Source organism: Erythranthe guttata, chromosome 4, assembly GCF_056151865.1.
Source record: "Erythranthe guttata isolate IM_541 chromosome 4, IM_541, whole genome shotgun sequence".
Classification (NCBI taxonomy): domain Eukaryota; kingdom Viridiplantae; phylum Streptophyta; class Magnoliopsida; order Lamiales; family Phrymaceae; genus Erythranthe; species Erythranthe guttata.
In genome coordinates this window covers 6408389-6427969 of record NC_142536.1, presented here as the reverse complement: position 1 = coordinate 6427969, position 19581 = coordinate 6408389, and the positions used below count along the sequence as shown (strand labels likewise).

The following is a 19581-nucleotide window of genomic DNA, read 5'->3' as shown; positions in this document are numbered from 1 at the left end:
CGAGACCCGATATTGCGTATGCTGTGAGTGTCACAAGCAGATATCAGTCTAACCCCGGCCCGGCTCACTGGAAAGCCGTGAAAGATATCCTCAAGTATTTGCGAAGGACTAAGGATATATTTTTGGTCTATGGGGGTGCCGAGTTGAAATTAGAGGGTTTCACTGACTCTAGTTTTCAATCGGACGTGGACGACTCAAAGTCGAATTCTGGATTTATATTCACGCTTAATGGTGGTGCCGTGTGTTGGAAGAGTTCCAAGCAAAGCACGACGGCCGATTCCACTACCGAAGCGGAATACATTGCAGCATCCGAAGCTGCAAAAGAAGGGACTTGGATAAGGAAATTCATCCAAGAGTTGGGTGTCATTCCTGATGCTAGTGATCCAGTACCGTTGTACTGTGATAACACCGGAGCCGTGGCGCAAGCTAAGGAGCCACGATCTCATCAGAAGTCGAAGCATATTCTGAGGAAGTATCACGTGATCCGAGAGATCATTGATAGAGGTGAAGTTAAGGTTGAACGAGTCACCTCGGAAGAGAACGTTGCAGACCCCTTCACGAAGCCTTTACCGAGATCGGTCCATGAGAAACATCGAGAGTCGATGGGATTGCGATTTATGGGTAGTTGGCTTTAGGTCAAGTGGGAGATTGTTAGAGTAGGTGACCAACAAGCCAACATGTGGCTGTGGTCTTTCGTATTTATTATTGTAATAAACGAACCTTTATTCGTATTAATGATAAAACACCTTGGCATTCTATATCTTTGTCCCTTTGTCACAAGCATAGATATAGTCCTTACAGTTATTACAAGTACTAGTAATTGATCGTTAGGATCGTGAGATATTTACTTAAGTATTATAACTGTTAAACGTGTTCCTAGTCGAAGGGTTACGCCACTAATGAGGATATCGGCCTTTCCCATTAAGACTAGCACTTAGTGTATGTGTACTGCATCTCATCAGTAAACGGTATTGTGATATCGGCATGCATAAGTGGGTGCTCGTAAGTTGACGAGTTCACTGAACTCCCTCACCCTAGAAATCTCTAAGTGGTTCCCAATAATCGAGTAGAGATATCTATGGTATAGTTGTACACCATTAGTCCTTATGACCTAGACATCACCGTGACTTCACTAGAGGACCAACTGTATCGTGACCTGTCCCTGAGTTCCACCGAGGACCATCCCAAGGGCCAGTGTTCGTGCAGTCCGAAATCTAGTGGGAGGTCTGTGCATTGTAGTCGGGGATTCGATCGCTAGAATAGTCTTGGATGTCCTGTGTGTTCTGAAAGTTTGTAATCATTTTAAGTCTCTGGCCAGAGCTGACTAAGTGATGATTAGAGAATTCGATTCTCTAAGTCATGCACGTAAGGATTACAACACTTAGAACGATCGCACCGTCATCGAACATATAAAGAGGTCTCGATGAACCAATGCCTCTAGTTCGATCGGGACATATGAATCGAAGGGACCGTACTGTACGTTAACTATATCTGAAGGTTCTTGCAGGCACTTCATTTGTATCTAGGGAATCATGACGCGTAGTTGCTAGACGCCAATCTTGATTCGTTGGGTGATTGAGGTGAAACGAGCTTCATCTTAATCGTAACTCGAAGGGGACGAGTTTTGACCACAAAGGGTTGTGGGCCCACGGCTAGCTTACACCTGAACCATCGAGGGTCACACTGCTCGTGCACATGAGATCTTTGAATAAACGGTCAGAGATAAAATAGTTTATCTTTGCATGATTGGAAGTCAATATGATTGAGTCCAACATTCGTAATTTGGAATTATGAATGAGAATAAGAAAAGGAAAAGAATAGGCGAACGTGTTAGTGAACTTTCTAAATCGGGAAGTTTCCAAATTTAGAAAGTGCACTGAACTAGGGTTTCCACTTTTGGAAAGTTGGAAAATGAAAGATGGCACTCGTAATGACGAGGAAATTATAATGATTCCGAAAATGTAATCGTTGCAATTTTTCGGTCATTGAATTAAGAGAGACGAGCAAGTGAAAGTACTAACGGACTTAAGCTGTTGGGCCCGGTCCAACTTAAGCCCGTTAGGGTTTTATGCAAGACATATAAATACTTGATTTATAGGTCTTGCACACACACAACACAAAAACCCTAACCCTAGCCGCTCACACACTCTCTCTCTCGGCCCTCTCTCCTCGGCCACCGCGCCGCCGTCGCCGGAGCTTCACCGGAATCGGCCATTCATTGGCCGATTGTTTCGGTATTGTTTTTCCTTCTCTTTTCTTCCGTTTTATTCTAACTACTTCGTGTCTAGTGCCACGTTTTAGTAGATCGAAGTATACGAGGTGAAATCCGAGAGGAGGAAGACTGTAGATCGAAGAATCGAGGAGCAACGCACGAGCCTAAGCCGCACGCTGCCCCACGCGCCGCCCCGGAAGTCCGCGCGTGAAACTCACGCGCCGCCGTGGCTGATCCGCCGCTGCTGCCGCTGCTCTGCTGCTGCCCCGATTGTACGGATTGGTTTCCGTAGCAATCTCGACTTGCTAAACGCTCCTACCTCACGCTTCAAGAGGTAAATAATCGAAACCCTAGTTTCGATTTGAATTTCGTTTAAACCTATGTATATGTATTCATGTTTGTCTCGTATGATTTTATGTGATTATGTGAAATCGATTTAAATCATTGCGAGCATGTTATTTGGTTTAAACGCGAGCATGTTAATTGGTTTAAATTCGATTAAATAATTAGCATGTATGTTGTTGTTTAATTTCGCTGGAAGCGCAAAGGTACGCAATTAATTGATTTAATTTGTCGGGCATGTACTTGTGTGTTTTAAAGTCGTTTAAATCACATTAAATTTTTGTTTTCCGCTGCGTATGCGTGCCCGAAACCCAACACCCACCACTCGCCGATCCACCACTCCCTGCTCATCGAACGGTTCAAATAACCGAGGACGCGCTCCAACGCATGATTGCAGAAGCCTCAACTCGCGCCGCAACGGAGGCCGTAACTCAATATATCGCCACGATGGGAGCAAACGCTCCCAATGCGATACCAGCGCCAGCTCTACCTATAGCGCCACCTGTGGCCCCACCGCCAATCCAGAATCAAATAAGTGTCTCCTCCTCTACCTCGGACCCACGGTCCCGAGTGCAACTATCTACTAATCACAGAGGGGCACAGCCCAGACAGCAGCGTCGGCGCTCACCCCCACGGGAAAATGCGTCACCACAGAGAGTCCCTCTCTTTAATGAGGGAGAAGACGAGGTAAACAGCAGAATGTCTCGCCAGAATCTTTTCTCCCAACCAAATAATCAAATGGGTGAAATAATGCCTCTCCCAACAAGACGCAGTCCCTTCACCATAGACATTCTCAACGAGGTATTACCTCAAGGAGTAAAGATCTCGGGGTTACCTCAATTTGAAGGGACCACCGACCCACAGGAACATATAGAGAAATTCAGTGCCATGGCGGATTTATATGGGCCGACGGATGCTGCGATGTGCAAAATGTTCCGTACCACTCTCTCCAAGAGGGCAATGAATTGGTTCAACTCTCCACCCATAGGGTCGATTGACACCTTCGCTCGGCTGTCAACCCGGTTCACCAACCAATTCGCCATCAACAAACAATATGCCAAGACCCCAGCTCATCTTTTCTCAGTAGTACAGAGAGATAACGAAACGCTCCGCAACTACATTAAGCGTTTCGTAGAAGCCGTCCATGAAGTCCCCAGTGTGGGGCAATACATGCTCTCCGGGATTATGCAGCAGAACTTGAAACCGGGTAGATTCAAGGAATCTATTGCCGGAAGACCCCCAGGCAACCTAGAGGAGTTGCTAAATCGAGCCGAAAAGTACGTCCGGATAGAGGAAGCCTCTACCCATGCTCCTCCTAAAAGGAAAAGGGAAGATGACCGTCAGGACAATAGGAGACGTGATGACCGACGTCCACCACTTCCACCTCAAAGCCAACCCTCCTCCTCCTACAATAGGTTCACTCCGTTAAACGCTCGCCTCACTGAAATCCTTCATGTGATAGAACAGAGAGGTTTAGCGGAGCCTCCACGTACTATGCAGCCGAATGCAAAGCGAGAAAAGTCGGATCGTTATTGTCGATTCCATAAGGACAAAGGGCATACTACGGAGGAATGTGCACAACTCAAAGCGGCAATTGAGAGGCTGATCAAACAGGGCCATTTAGGCGAATACATCGATAAGCCGCGAAATAAACGCCGTGATGATCCTCCACGCCGAGATAACAATCGAGATCAACAACAAGGACGAGAAGATGGGGGTCATCGACGTGACCTAGATAACAACGATAACCAGCCTACCCGGGGAATCATCTCCTTCATCTCCGGAGGACCGGCGGGGGGCGATTCACAAAATGCAAGACGCACCCTCGCTCGATCAACACGCATGAATCAAGAACGTGTTTCTCCATCCGCACGCATATATCAAATACGAAGACCTGATCACAGCATAGTCTTCAACTCCTCCGACCTTGAAGGTCCAGATGAAGACCATGTCGATGCATTGGTAGTAACAACGGTGGCCAACTTCTTGGTCAAGAAGATATTAGTGGACGGTGGGAGCTCAGCTGACATCATGTACCTCCACGCTTTTAAGCAGCTAGGCATAGATAATGCCCGTTTTAGTCCCATCTCCACACCCTTGAAAGGGTTCACAGGAGAAGGCATTTTGTCCATGGGAGAAGTGGAGCTGCCTGTTTCTTTAGGGGAAGACCCCTGTCGAATCACCAAACTAATCAAGTTCCTCGTCGTCGACAGGCCATCACCCTACAACATCATTCTGGGGAGGCCAGCAATCCACACATTCAAGTCAGTGCCTTCCTCCTATCATCAGAAGTGGAAGTTCCCTACTCCCTATGGAATGGGGGAAGTACTTGGAGATAGACGTCTCGCTCGAGAGTACTATGCAAGGGCCCTACGAGAACCTTCCAAGAAGCCTAAACCACCCGGAAAGGGTGACGACACCCAAAAATCCGACAAACGGAAATGAGTCAATGCGATCATCGAGGATAATAAAGAAATCCTCATCAGCGTACCTGATGACAGCATCAAGCTAGCGGCCGTCGAAGAACTTAAGCTCATAGAGCTCACTCCCGGAGATACCTCCAAGCTCGTACGAATAGGATCTGATTTAGATCCAACCACGGAGCAGCAGCTAATCAACTTCCTACGACACAATGGAGATGTGTTCGCATGGAAAGCCCAAGATTTGTCGGGCATTCCCCCTCAGGTAGCCCTACATCGGCTTAACGTCGATAAGAGGTTGAAACTAGTCAAACAGAGGAAACGGACATTTGGTCCCGAGCGCAACAAGCATATCAAAGCGGAAGTGGTAAAACTCCTTGAAGCGGGCCACATACGACCAATTCAGTATCCTGAATGGTTGTCGAACGTAGTACTCGTTCCCAAATCCGGGGGAAAGTGGAGGTTATGCGTGGATTTCACCGACCTTAACAAAGCCTGTCCTAAGGATCCATTTCCTCTACGTAGAATCGACAAACTCATCGATTCAACTTCGGGGTGTGAGCTCCTCAGCTTCCTTGACGCTTATCAAGGGTATAACCAAATCTTGCTCGCACCAGAAGATCAAGAGAGGGCTAGCTTCATCACAGACCAAGGCATCTATTGCTATAGAGTCATGCCGTTCCGATTAAAAAATGCGGGAGCCACTTACCAATGTCTAGTGAACGCCATGTTCGCGGACCAGATCGGTAAGAATATGGAGGTATATATCGATGACATGCTCGTCAAAAGTGTCAAGGTCTCGGATCACCTAACTGATCTAGATCAGTGTTTCGCCACCCTGCGGAAATATAAGATGAAGCTCAATCCCCTCAAATGTTCATTCGGAGTTCGGGGAGGCAAATTTTTGGGTTATATGATTTCGCAGCGAGGAATCGAAGCTAATCCTGCGAAAATCGAAGCAATCACCTCCATGGCTCCGCCAACATCGATCAAGAAAGTTTAACAACTCAACGGTTGTTTGGCATCCTTGAACAGATTTATTTCAAGATCAGCGGACAAGGCTCTCCCTTTTTTCAAGATTTTAAGAGGAGGAAAAAAGTTCGAGTGGGATGAGGCATGTCAAAAAGCCTTCACTGAGCTGAAGTCATATCTCGCATCGCCACCCTTGCTCACAAAACCTCAGCCGGGAGACACCCTCATGCTATACTTAGCTACCTCGGCTAACGCCATCAGCGCAGTCCTCATCCGAGATGGAGGAAAAGGCCACCAACCCATATACTACATAAGTCGCGCCCTCCAAGGAGCCGAACAACGCTACACCAACATGGAGAAACTCGCTCTCGCCCTCATCAACGCAGCTCGGAAGCTTCGACCTTACTTCCAGTCACATCAGGTGGTGGTTCTCACCAATTATCCTCTGAAGCAAGTAATAAGGAGTCCTGAGACATCCGGGCGATTAGCAAAATGGGCGATAGAGCTAAGCGAATATGGGGTCGAATTCAAACCCCGCCCAGCTATCAAAGCGCAAGTATTGGCCGACTTTCTAATCGAAATGACCTCTGTAGAAGAAAGCACCTCTCTACCTACTTGGTCCGTCAGTGTCGATGGATCCTCCACTGCCACAGGAGGTGGAGCGGGTATCGTCCTAACGAACCCCGACGGAGACGAATTCGAATATGCTCAACGATTCGAATTCACAGCCTCAAACAACATTGCCGAATACGAAGCACTGATAGCGGGGATCCGCCTCGCCCTAGCAGCCAGAGCGCGCAAGCTCCTAATCCAAAGCGATTCTCAGCTCGTCGTCAATCAAATACTCGGAACTTACGAAGCTAAAGAAGACACCATGGCGAAATATTTAGCTCTCGCGCACACTCTCCTATCTAAATTCGAGAGCTACGAGATAAAACAAGTACCCCGCTCCAATAACGTCCACGCGGACAAATTAGCTAGGCTTGGAAGCTCCATGGCTAGCATCGGAAGTCGGAAGGTGACGCTCCTCACCTCACCTCAGCCAGAGATAACTTCACCCACTGAAGTACAGTACACCGAGGAGGATGAACCATGCTGGTTCACTCCAATCCTGAAGTATCTCAAGAAGGGAGAACTTCCAACGGATCCCACCGAAGCACAAAAATTAAAGACGAGAGCCGCTCGCTTCGTCATAGTGGGAGAAGAACTGTACAAACGAGGGTTCTCATTCCCCTATCTCAAGTGCCTCGACCCGACCACAGCGGATTATGTACTTAGAGAAGTACACGAAGGCATCCGCGGCAATCACTTGAGCGGGAGAACCTTAGCTCTAAAACTACTGAGGCAGGGCTACTATTGGCCAACGATGCATGAAGATGCGAAAAGATTAGTCCGGAGGTGTAAGCCCTGCCAAGAGCATGCCAATATCACTCACATGCCAGCGGCGTTAATGCAACCAATTGACAGCCCCATCCCTTTCGCCCAATCGGGGATAGATTTAGTTGGACCGTTCCCGCCCGCCACAAGAGGACGTAAATACCTCATTGTAACAGTGGACTACTTCACCAAATGGATGGAGGCGGAACCCTTAGCACGTATCCGAGAAGAAGAAGTCATCCAATTCCTATGGAAGAACATCGTCTGTCGCTTTGAAATCCCACGTTCCATTATCTCAGATAATAGAACCCAATTTTGCGGTGACAAAGTGAAGAATTGGTGCCTCGGCTTAGACATCAAACAATTCTTCACATCCGTAGCAAATCCACAGGCTAACGGCCAAACGGAGGTCACGAATCGCACCATACTCCAGCACCTTAAGACAAGGCTTGGAAGTGCCAAAGGGAAGTGGGTGGACGAGTTGCCTAACGCACTATGGGCTTATCGCACAACCCCACGAGCAGCAACCGGAGAGTCGCCCTTCAATCTAGCTTTCGGAACAGAGGCTATCGCACCTGTCGAAATAGGAGAACCATCTTGGCGAATCACCAACTATGACCCAGCAGCTAATGAAGAGGCTATGCGGGGAAGCCTAGACCTCGTAGATGAGTTACGTGAGATTGCATACATCCGACAACAGATGTATAAATCACGCATGGCCAAGGCATATAACTCAAAGGTCCGCCCTCGCTCCTTTCAAGTCGGAGATTTAGTCCTCCGAAAAGCTGAAGCCTCTCACCCCATCGGTAAGCTCGACCCAAAGTGGGAAGGACCGTATAAAATCACAAAGGTGGTCAACACTGGAGCATATCGCCTCGAGAACATTGATGGACACCCTATACCCAGAACATGGAATATAGGGAACCTCAAACGGTTCTACGCTTAAGGTATACATCTACCTTACTTCAGATCAGTTAAGGTCACCATCCATACACCTTCAACATCTGCAGGCTCCACGACCTTCCACGTAACTCGTCTTGTAAGCTGTTCCTAGATGGTTAGAAATTTTCTACTACATAACTAGGTGCGTTAACATCCTACCTAAACTGGGGGGCTAGTAAGTTTATTTTCACCAACAACTCATCATCATATCTCACCATCTTATTACAGATTGTGAGCCAATTACGAGGGGATGCATATTACTCAATCAACGGCCCGAAGAGCGAGAACACTCCATACCACATCGCCACGGGTAACGATACTTCCACTATAATACACCATACGCATGCTCTTGGATATTCATACTAACGAGAAAAAATAATTTCACTAGCAGGCATGATCACATAGCAAATCACAACAACCCACGAGTTGATTTCGTATCTCGTAGTGCGAGAAAGAACAAACAACCCCCGTAGTAGGGCATAAAGACGCCAAAAGAAGTCAATCTGCCATAGCACAGTAAAACGAACGAGTACAAGGAAGACGTGGAAGAAGAACAAGCGTAGTACAATCACTTAGAATTTTTTTTATCAAGTCAATTTAGTTGTTTAGCGGTATTTATTTACATTCGCCTCACATAGGCTTGTAATAATGCAACTTTGCTATCCTGGAATTAATCAATTCTATTTTGCCTTACTCTTTGTGCTATCACATCTGCACATGTTATCTCTTACCAAGAGTCCAATTCAAAACAACCTTACAAACACTTAGAGAGACTTAGAAAATCCATATAGCCTGGCCAGCTGGATTGTCTAAGTCCCTTTATTTGTTTCACGAGGTATTAATTCTAAATCGTGGCCACGGACAAATATAATTAAGACCCACGCGGTCCGAACAAAGGGCACGACCCATAACAAAAACCTTGGGAGACTGATCCCCTCCTCAAGTACATCGCGTATATGCTAATGTAAATACATATAAGCAACACATTAATTCTTGACAATGTCAAAATAAACAAATCGAAATATCCAACTTCAAAGTCAAACAAGGAAGAAACTCAAACGAAATAGTAGTGGACATACCCATCTACATCAGCGATAAAAATAAACTACGAAATCCATAAAAAAAATATAATAGTAATAAAAAAAAGGGGGGGGAAGGATAACTATCCTAGCAAATAAGTCTAAGCTCCCCTACCGCGAGCGGAAGACGTACCCACAGTGGAGTCATCCGCAACCATGTCATTCACGAGCTCTGTGCCCGTCCCATTAACATCTACCTCATCCTCCTCTTCATCGGATATGCCAGCTTCCATCCCACGAATCACTTCCTCGCTGATCCCACCCGCATCGCGCAGATATTTGCGACAAGCACGCACTAATGGCTTATAAACCACAGCCAATGCATGCTCCTCAATCATAGCAGCACACTCATCACTACCTCGGAAACTAGCCTTAGTCTCCTCTACAATGGACTCCTTATAAGCCGCACCACCTGATGTCGTGAGGAACCTCTTCCCCGTCGCCTTCTCAGCTTCATATTTCTCTTTCAGCTGGTCGTAGCATTCGTTCAACTTATGAACATCATCCTTATATGCCTTCGCATCACCTCGGATAACCTCGAGCTCTTCGGTCCTCTCAGCAAGCTCCTCTGTCCTCCGAGCAAGCTCTTCCGAGCGTTGAGCAAGATCGAACCGCGCTACCTCCAATTGGCTTAGAAGTCCATCCTCACGCGCTTGACTTCGAGCCCGCTCCTCTTCCTTCCTAGCTTCCGCATTCCTACCATGCTCCATGAGATATCTCCAAGTCGCTACCAACTATATATAAAAAAAAAAAAAAAATTTTCACAAGTCAAGAGGAAATAAAAAAAAAAAAAAATATATATATATATATATATATATATATATATATATATATATATATATATATATATATATATATATATATATATATATATATATATATATATATATATATATATATATATATATATATATATATTTGTTTTAAGTAGACAAGTACTCACCCGACATATGTCCCCACCAGCTAACTCTAGCATGTGAGAAGGACCCTTACCAGACATCCGAGCACGATCATACTCCCGAACGAATCCCTCGGTACTCAACATCGGCAAATCATAGTCCGACACATCCCAGTACGACTCCTTACCATCGCAGTTCACGCCATAAGTAAACAGTTGTTTCCCTCATCCACCATGGAAAGCATAAGTCTCCTCCGGGTCTACCCGTGGATGCTTAGGCACAGCTACATACTCGGTATCCGCCCTCTTTCCCTTACCACGATCCCTCGTCGGTGGACGCCCCTCCACTTCACCAGCACTGCTACGGTCATCTGCGACTACTCGAGGAGTTTCTACACGGACCTCCTCACGAAGCAAACCACTTAAAGAACCTCCCAACGTAGAGGGCACCTTCTTCGATGCCTTCTTCGACGTCCCATTCGCCTTAGCTCGAAGCGCCGTAAAGGTGATACCCCCATCTACAAAAGATAACAAACACATAAGAGACATGAGGTATACGCTACCAAAGAACTACAAAAAAAAAAAAAAAAAAAACACACAAGCCAAGTCAACAAAAGGATATACGGTGCTGACCCTTCGCCTTTGGTATCAAAACCCTCGGGTCAAATTCCACATCACACAATCCCGACTCTTCAATCCTTTTCGCCATATTCGCAGTTAACGTGAAACTCTCGCACGTAGGATTCCAAACTAAGGGAACGTCAAAAGTGGGAGCCCTCACATAAAAAAAATGGGTCTTCCATTTCCCCAAAGATCTTCACACTCTTCACGAATTGATAAGGAACGCGAGGATGAAAACAAAAGAAAGGCGTCTTATTGGGCCGATGCAACGTAAATAACGCCTTGAACAAACTCACGGTCACAGACAAACCCACTAGAGACACCCTATGGTGAAACGCCTCGAACATAAGAATTGCAGTCGGAGTTAACTGACTGTACCCTATCTTGAATTCCTCACAAACCTTCAACAAGGTCGGATGCGGTGTAATCTGAGATGTACACGTCAAGTACGCCAAAAACACAGTATGAAATCCATCGGGAGGCGAATACAAACGGTCGCCCTTCCGAGGCAACAACAACTCCACATTACTCGGTGCTCCAGATAAACGACGAATAGAATGCAAATGCTCTTCCGTCAATACACTATCAAAATTAACTAAGTCCAAATTAATTGGCTTATTTTTCTTTTGCCTCCTCGTGTCAACCTCAACATCACCTAGCGGAACATCATCTTCCTCCTCCTCTTCATCCGTCAGCTCAACTTCACTACTTGGCACCGCATGATCACTCGCCAAAGGAGCTTGATTCGAATCATCACTATCGCTCCCAAAATCCACGACTCGACGCCCATAACGACGTCTACTGGAATCCGCTTCATCAACAGTAAGGCAAATATTAATATTGTTACGCACTTCTACATCATCACTCCACGATTCAATGATTTCTCGCCGACCAAAACTTCCCCCGTTTAAAACAACACGCGAATCAGCACCCTCGGAAATTCGCCCTTCAAATTCGCCCGAACCGGGCTCAAAACCACCCTCTAACGCGCCCTCACGCGCGCGCGGAACCCCAAGAGAACCTACCTCACGCTCGCGCGCGTCATCTAGTGCAGCAAGGCCACGTGGCTCTTTCCCAGCCACACACGCGCGCTCACGCGCCCTAACACCCCCCAGCGACGCGCGCGTACGCGCGCCCTCATTGGGCAGCGCGCGCGTTACCTACACTACCACCCTCCATCGACGCGCGCGCACGCGCCCCTTCATTGGGCAGCGCGCGCGTCATCGCTGCTTAAGCCAACTGCCACCACGCGCGCGTCGGGACACGGACCAATCCCGCGCGCGCGTTCCCTCACTCCCGACGCGCCCCTACCAGCAGCTGGCCCACGTGGGCGGCTGCCTCTCTCTCCCCTACCCGAGGCGCGCACGTGGCCTCCTCCCGCTGGACCACGTGCCCCAATTCTTCTCTCCTCAGCCGCCGACCCGGCTTCCAATTCCACGGCTCGGCTCGGCTTCTCTCTAACCTCGAAGCGAGCGCCCTCAGACGTTTTTGACCGGCTAGAAGCGCGGCTCGAGCCGGCACACCCATCCGAACCACCTACCCCACCCACCTGCAAAGAATTTCGAGCTCCACCTACCGCATATCAGATTTCTCCACCCGATCGTACTACCTTCTCGCGTTCCATGCCCACGGAACCAAAAGTTTTCTCGACCCCTTCAACCGGATCCCGAAGTTTAATACGTAAAGATTTTGAATTACCCGGATTCGACATGACTAAATTTTCTCCGCACAAAAAATCAAAAAACAAAAATTTCTACTCTACCACAAAAACAAAAATTTCAAGAGAAGAATAGCACAGAAGAAGACCTAGAGTTCAAAGAACATACCCATATTTATTGCAAGAGTTGAAGTTTAATTCTTTCCACCGTACAAGGAGTCTATTTATCTGGCCCTGGTATAATATTTAAAACCCTTAAATATATACTTCACTGCCAAATAAATACGTTTATCCCTTATTTAAACTAAGGAATTAATTCACCGCCAACGGAAACAACGCAATTAACTCTCGACACGACCCGGATCCCTCTACACAAGTCCCCGTCTCGAATCGAGAGTTGGGGGGCTTAATGATATACCTAAATGGGCCGGCCCAATGGGCCCTCAAATATATCTACTAATCAGGCCCATTACATGAAAGTCCAAATACCTTCAAAGTAAGGCTTGGGCCCAACAAAGTAAGCCCAACCCAATCACCGAGATATAAATAGGTGTTTTACTCATTTGTAAAGGTACGTTCTCATTATTCATAATCAACCACGAGTTTAGTCTCTCTACTATCTCTACGATCCGTACATCTGACTTGAGCGTCGGAGGGGTTTCCGCCGGATCAACCCCCGGCTTAGTTCACGTGTGCTCATTTTATAGGGACCTCAGGAACATCGAGTTGACTAGCTACTGATCAGCTTTGCTCTCCCAGCTTGTTTCTATACCACCCTAGGTGAGCTATATTTTAGCTTCATCAGCAGTTTATTGTCCAAATTCATCAAATGTTTCAAAAATATGTACAAGACATCAAGAACGTCCCATCAAGAGCAGCGGTTGGTGGCGAAGCTTGGCGGCGGAGCTTGGGCGTAGGGTAGGGTTTCCGCAGGGGGGGGGGGGGGGGGGGGGGGGGCTGGATTTTTTAATTTCACGTTTTCTTCTTTCTGTTTTTGTTTTTTGTTTTTCATTATTTGTTATTTGGTCTTATATGAGCAAACAAAAGCCCAATTTAATTTATGAGTATATTTGTCATTTTATCTTAATAAAATAGAATCTTTTGAAATCTTTCTTTAATTTAGTATTGCATATAACTGCAGTCTAATATTATATCTTCTATTTTTATTGTTGTCATTCTGTAAAGTATGTCTATATATTATTCTTAATTAAAAGCTATAGTTGGAAATCTTAGAGTCTATTTGGCTAAATTTATTTTAAAATTTAAACAACCAATAAGTTCTTACGTCTGATAAATTATTTTCATATATTATATATGTTACGTCTTATTTTTAAAATTAATTTCGAAAGTGTTTGGATAATGAACTTATAAGTTATTTTTACTTATTATAAGATCTTAAATAAAAATGTGAAATACATGAATTTTTTTTTTAAAAAAGATCTTAAAAACTCCGCATCAGCTTATTTTCAATTTGTAAAATATTTTTTTTAGAAATTTTACCAAACACTTTAGAATAACTTCTAAGCTCTTAAAGATCTTATAAGTTATTTTTAACAGCTTAAAGCTTAGCCAATTATTTTTAAATTTGAGATCCCCGCACATGGTTAGTTAAATAAGTTTTAAATTTTTTTATGCAGTTTGCGGGCTATTGCACAATGTCGATAGTGAGGCTTATGTAGTGCATTTTGAGTAGTCGTGAATATTATTGTTAATTAAAAAAAATATATAAAAAAGGAAAAAACTCATATGTTGGGCTATAATAGAAAAGCCCATTATATAAAAGCCCACAATACAAAAGCCCATTAATTGAGCTCTATCTGGAAATCTCACTTTCTCTGTACTTTCGTATTTTTAATTTTATTTTCCCATTTTTTTCTTCGGTTGAACAAAATATACGCTTGTTTGGGCGGCACGGATATCCACCCTATAAATACTCACTCTCTGCAGATAGAAAAATCTACTCCTTCCAAATTTATTCATTTCCTCAACACAGAGGAAAACTTGGGCCGAAGAAAAGGAGTGTCGGTGTTTGGTTATCAGTTATCGTACTCTCCGATTTGCAATTTTGAAGCGATTGTGACTGGGATTTCCGATTCCGATTCGATTAGGTATGTTCCATTTTTCAATTATTTGTTTGTACGAACGAAATGGTGTCTGTCATCGCATAAATTATTTTAGGGTTTGCGTTTCCAATTTTTGTGGTTATTTTTTGCTCGATAATCATGCTAATTTGGGGTTTAGGGTGTGGATTGTTTATTCGTGCTGTTGGAATTTGTGTTATTGTTTTTACTGCGTTTTCCCTTTTGTAGTTATTGTTGTAGGTCGGATTTCATCTGAAAAATATGGCTGTTAAACTTGTTTTTGCCATGTAATTGTTTTTATTTTGTATTAAGATTCTTTTCAATTTTGCAGTATTATTCACTTTTTTTGGCTCTCTGTATGTTTTCCATGTTGAGATCACTAAAATTGTATATCTAATTGATCATTTCTAACATTCGCTGACCTATTTATAACAAATCAAAGTTGTAATTGACTATCAACTAGCTGTAATGGCTTTTATCCGTCGAATTTCAATTTGGAGTTGATTAATATTTAAAATTTATTGCTGTAGGATATTACATAAGGTTCCTATTTTTCCACCCTTGCACTTAAGAATCATTCATGTGGTGTAAAAAAATAAAATTGTAGTTTAAAGTCTCATAAGAATAATTAGGAAGCTATATGCCAATAAATTCTGACTACAACCAGGTTAAACTCTAAATATGATCTTGAGCTTCATCCTCTTATAAAATATAAATGCATAGCATTGGTCATTTAATAAATGATGTATATTGATTGCTTATTTGTTGTTATTTTATCAATTATAACTGTAAGTCCGTGTTGTTGTTTTTTGAACTTTTATGGGGTTATAAACCATTCAACTTTGCTTTTATTTTATCAATTAAAACTTGTATCCGCTTTCCCTTTTTTAGATTCTTGATGTGGCCATGTTCCAACTTTTATTGCAATTTAGTTTTCGATGGATGATTGGTGTTGGTCGTCCCATAAACAATATTGGGGTTTCCTTTCATATTGTGGCATGTTTGATAAGTTTGCTATTTGAGTTTTATGGTGTAGATTTTACATTCATGTGATTGGTTTGCTTGTGTTATCTTTCAGTTTATTGGAGATCGGGATCCATCTACTTCCCCCACTTGTTGCTACGGATCGGGGCGTCGATAGTTCGACTTCTTTTGATCAGAATATGAGCTTTTCTGAGCAAAACAAACCTAGGGAAAGCAGCAGTCAACGGTCTAGAAATAACAACAATTTGCGGGATAATCGTCGTGAGTGGGTCCCCCGTGGCTCTGTCCCTGTCGTTTCCACGCCAGTTTCCACGCCAGTTCCATCACCTAGTGTTGATAGTTCCAGTCAGAATGCGAATGGAAATGTTGGAGAATCAGTCAGTAGGTCAGTTGGGCCAGTTCCTCATAGGAATAAGACCCATGTTGGATCAAGAGAAAACCCACCTCGGTATGTCAGTCAGCGGGAGACCCATGTTGGATCAAGAGGAATCCCACCTCGGTATGTCAATCAGAAAGAGACCCATGTTGGTTCAAGAGGAAACCCACCTCGGTATGTCAATCATAGAGAGAAGGAGAAGGAGAAGGGGAAGTATAATCACGAGGATACTAAGGTATTCAAGGGTGTGAACATACCCCAGCTTGTGCAGGAAATTCAGGAAAAGCTTTTGAAGGGATCTGTTGAGTGCATGATTTGTTATGACATGGTTAGAAGATCTGCACCCATTTGGTCCTGTTCTAGCTGTTATTCAATTTTCCACCTAAATTGCATAAAGAAATGGGCTAGAGCTCCCACTTCTATTGATTTGTTGGCTGAGAAGAACCAGGGTTTTAATTGGCGTTGCCCTGGATGCCAGCATGTGCAGCTTACGTCAGCTAAGGAGATTCAATATGTCTGCTTCTGTGGGAAGCGACCTGACCCTCCTTCAGATTTATATTTGACTCCACATTCTTGTGGGGAGTCATGTGGAAAACCATTGGAAAGGGAAGTTCCTGGTGGAGGTATGACTGATGAGGATATCTGTCCTCATTCTTGTGTTTTGCAATGCCATCCGGGTCCTTGTCCCCCTTGCAAGGCCTTTGCTCCTCCACGAAGGTGCCCTTGTGGGAAGAAAGTTATTGCCACGAGATGCTCGGATCGGAAATCTGTTCTCACCTGTGGGCAGACTTGTGATAAGCTTCTTGACTGTGGGCGTCATAGTTGTCGAAATGTTTGCCATGTGGGTCCTTGTGATCCTTGCCAGGTCCTGGTTAATGCTTCTTGTTTCTGCAAGAAAAAGATTGAGAGTGTTCTTTGTGGAGATATGATTGTGAAGGGAGAAATCAAGGGGGAAGATGGTGTATTCTCGTGCAATTTGACTTGCGAGAATCAACTTAACTGCAGCAATCATGTTTGCCATGAAACTTGCCATCCAGGCCCATGCGGGGAATGCGAGTTGCTGCCAAGCAAGATTAAGACATGCTGCTGTGGTAAGACGAGGTTAAATGATGACAGACAGAGCTGTTTGGATCCGATTCCAACGTGTTCGGAGGTCTGCAGCAAGATCCTCCCTTGTGGATCGCATTCGTGCAAGGACATGTGCCATTCTGGGGTTTGTCCCCCATGTCGTGTTCTTGTTACCCAAAAGTGTTGTTGTGGGTCAACCTCTCGAACTGTGGAGTGCTACAGAACTACCAGAGAGGATGAGAAATTCACTTGTAATAAACCTTGTGGCCGGAAGAAAAGCTGTGGAAGGCATAGGTGTAGTGACCGGTGCTGCCCTCTTTCCGATTCTGCCACTTCTTCCTTGGTTGATTGGGACCCACATCAGTGCTCAATGCCATGCGAGAAGAAGCTACGGTGTGGGCAGCATTCTTGCATATCCCTATGTCACAGTGGTCACTGCCCTCCCTGCCCCGAGACGATTTTCACCGACTTATCGTGTGCCTGTGGCAGAACTTCTATCCCTCCTCCGCTACCTTGCGGTACACTTCCACCTTCGTGCCAGTACCCTTGCTCAGTCCCTCAGCCATGCGGTCATCCATCTTCACACAGCTGTCACCTCGGGGATTGCCCACCGTGCACTGTTCCTATTGCCAAGGAGTGTGTTGGTGGACATGTAGTCCTCCGGAACATACCTTGTGGATCGAAGGATATTAGATGTAATAAACTATGTGGAAAGACGAGGCGATGTGGCTTGCACGCATGCTCTAGAATTTGTCATCCATCGCCATGTGATTCATCATATTCTGCAGCATCGAGCACCAGTTCGAGGGCGTCTTGTGGGCAGACATGTGGGGCTCCAAGAAGAGAGTGCAGGCATACATGCACTTCCCTCTGCCACCCTTCCACTATGTGCCCCGATGTGAGATGTGAGTTTTCCGTCACAATCACTTGTTCGTGCGGCAGAATAACTGCAACAGTTCCTTGTGATGCTGGAGGTAGCACTGGTGGGTATAATGTCGATACGGTTTTAGAAGCGTCTGTAGTCCAGAAGTTGCCTGTATCTCTACAACCCACTGAAGAAAATGGTCAGAAAACTCCACTTGGTCAGAGGAAGCTCATGTGTGACGACGAATGCACAAAGGTGGAGCGGAAGAAGGTGCTTGCCGATGCTTTTGGTGTAAATCCACCGAACTTGGACGCACTCCACTTTGGCGAAAATGCATCGGTTTCCGAAGTACTTTCGGACCTCCTCAGGCGGGACCCTAAATGGGTAATATCTGTTGAAGAGAGATGCAGATATCTTGTTCTTGGCAGGGGCAGAGGGGGGTTGACTGCTCTCAAACTCCACGTCTTCTGTGTGATGACGAAAGAGAAGAGAGATGCAGTTAGGCTGATAGCAGAGAGATGGAAGCTTTCCATCAATGCAGCTGGCTGGGAGCCAAAGAGGTTCCTTATTGTTCATGTCACACCAAAGTCCAAGGCGCCAGCTCGTGTCCTCGGTCTCAAAACTTGCACTCCAAGTAACATGCTACAGCCCCCGATTTTCGATTCCCTTGTTGACATGGACCCTCGTCTGGTTGTTGCTTTATTTGATCTGCCTAGAGATGCGGATGTGAGTGCTTTGGTTCTGAGATTTGGTGGTGAATGTGAACTGGTTTGGTTGAACGATAAGAATGCGCTCGCGGTTTTTAGTGATCCTGCTCGTGCGGCTACTGCTATGAGGAGATTGGATCAGGGTTCTGTGTATTATGGTGCTGTTGTGGCTCCTCAAAGCGGTGGTGGTGCTTCTTCGGGTGCAGTTTTAGGGAGTGGTGGCGGTGCGTGGGGATCCGGTGCACCTTCAAAAGATGCTGCGGTTTCTTCTGGAGTGGCGTTGAAGGGGAACCCGTGGAAGAAGGTGGTGTTGAAGGATTCTTCTGATTGGTCGGAGAGTTCGTGGGGTGGTGCTGAAGAATGGGCTACAGCTGCTAATGTGTCTGATTCCAAATCGTTACCTAATTTGAAAGCAAAGGAAGGGCCGATTGCTTCTTCTTCTTCAAGCAACAGGTGGAATGTTCTTCAGTCGGGAAGTAGCTCTACTTCGGCTGAAGCTTCTTCTGTGAAAGTTGAGAATGTTCCGGAAAGTTCTTTTGTGTCGGGTTCTAAGATGGAGGAACGTGTTTCGAATATGCCAGGTCAGCAGGGAGGTGATGTGGTGGATGATTGGGAGAAAGAATGTGATTAAGGAGGAATTATACATACTAATAGCAGATATATTTTCTTACTTGTTGTTTTTTGTGTTGTGCTGCACAAGCTGCTGCTTCTTTCATGCAGGCTTTTTTTTGCATTACATCTGCAGGAAATATTGATAGGGAGTTTTGCAGCTGCTTCTTTTATTTTATTTTATTTTCTTGAAAAATATTAGTGAAGGGGAATTGTTGTAAGTTTCTCCTTTTGTTCTTGTACTTGTGACTGTGCTTCTAACGAGTTTTAAAATCACCGTGGCATACCCGATTTCCTTTTCGTTGACGTTCGACGTTTTTTTTTTCTTTTTTTTTTTTGTGTGTGGAAATAAATGCATGATTGTTGCTTTG

At 45.1% G+C, this 19581-nt stretch overlaps 3 protein-coding genes across 3 annotated transcripts; 2 read left to right on the top strand and 1 right to left on the bottom strand.

Moving 5' to 3' along the window:
- The first annotated feature begins 3514 nt into the window (after positions 1 to 3514).
- LOC148771004 (uncharacterized) lies at positions 3515 to 7655 on the top strand. The gene is made up of 5 exons (XM_088817439.1): positions 3515 to 4394; positions 4488 to 4964; positions 5028 to 5971; positions 6053 to 7492; positions 7623 to 7655. Exons 1-5 carry the CDS (start codon positions 3515 to 3517, stop codon positions 7653 to 7655), a joined length of 3774 nt encoding a protein of 1257 aa, XP_088673565.1.
- A 1204-nt stretch (positions 7656 to 8859) lies between these two features.
- LOC148771003 (uncharacterized) lies at positions 8860 to 10462 on the bottom strand. The gene is made up of 2 exons (XM_088817641.1): positions 10288 to 10462; positions 8860 to 10078 (listed from the first exon to the last, which is right to left on the bottom strand). Exons 1-2 carry the CDS (start codon positions 10387 to 10389, stop codon positions 9446 to 9448), a joined length of 735 nt encoding a protein of 244 aa, XP_088673767.1. The 5' UTR covers positions 10390 to 10462; the 3' UTR covers positions 8860 to 9445.
- Positions 10463 to 14364: 3902 nt separating this feature from the next.
- Positions 14365 to 19491, top strand: NFXL1 (NF-X-like 1). Its single transcript, XM_012997268.2, has 2 exons — positions 14365 to 14628; positions 15680 to 19491. The coding sequence occupies exon 2, from the start codon at positions 15765 to 15767 to the stop codon at positions 19230 to 19232; it is 3468 nt and encodes a 1155-aa protein (XP_012852722.2). The 5' UTR covers positions 14365 to 14628; positions 15680 to 15764; the 3' UTR covers positions 19233 to 19491.
- Positions 19492 to 19581: the final 90 nt, after the last annotated feature.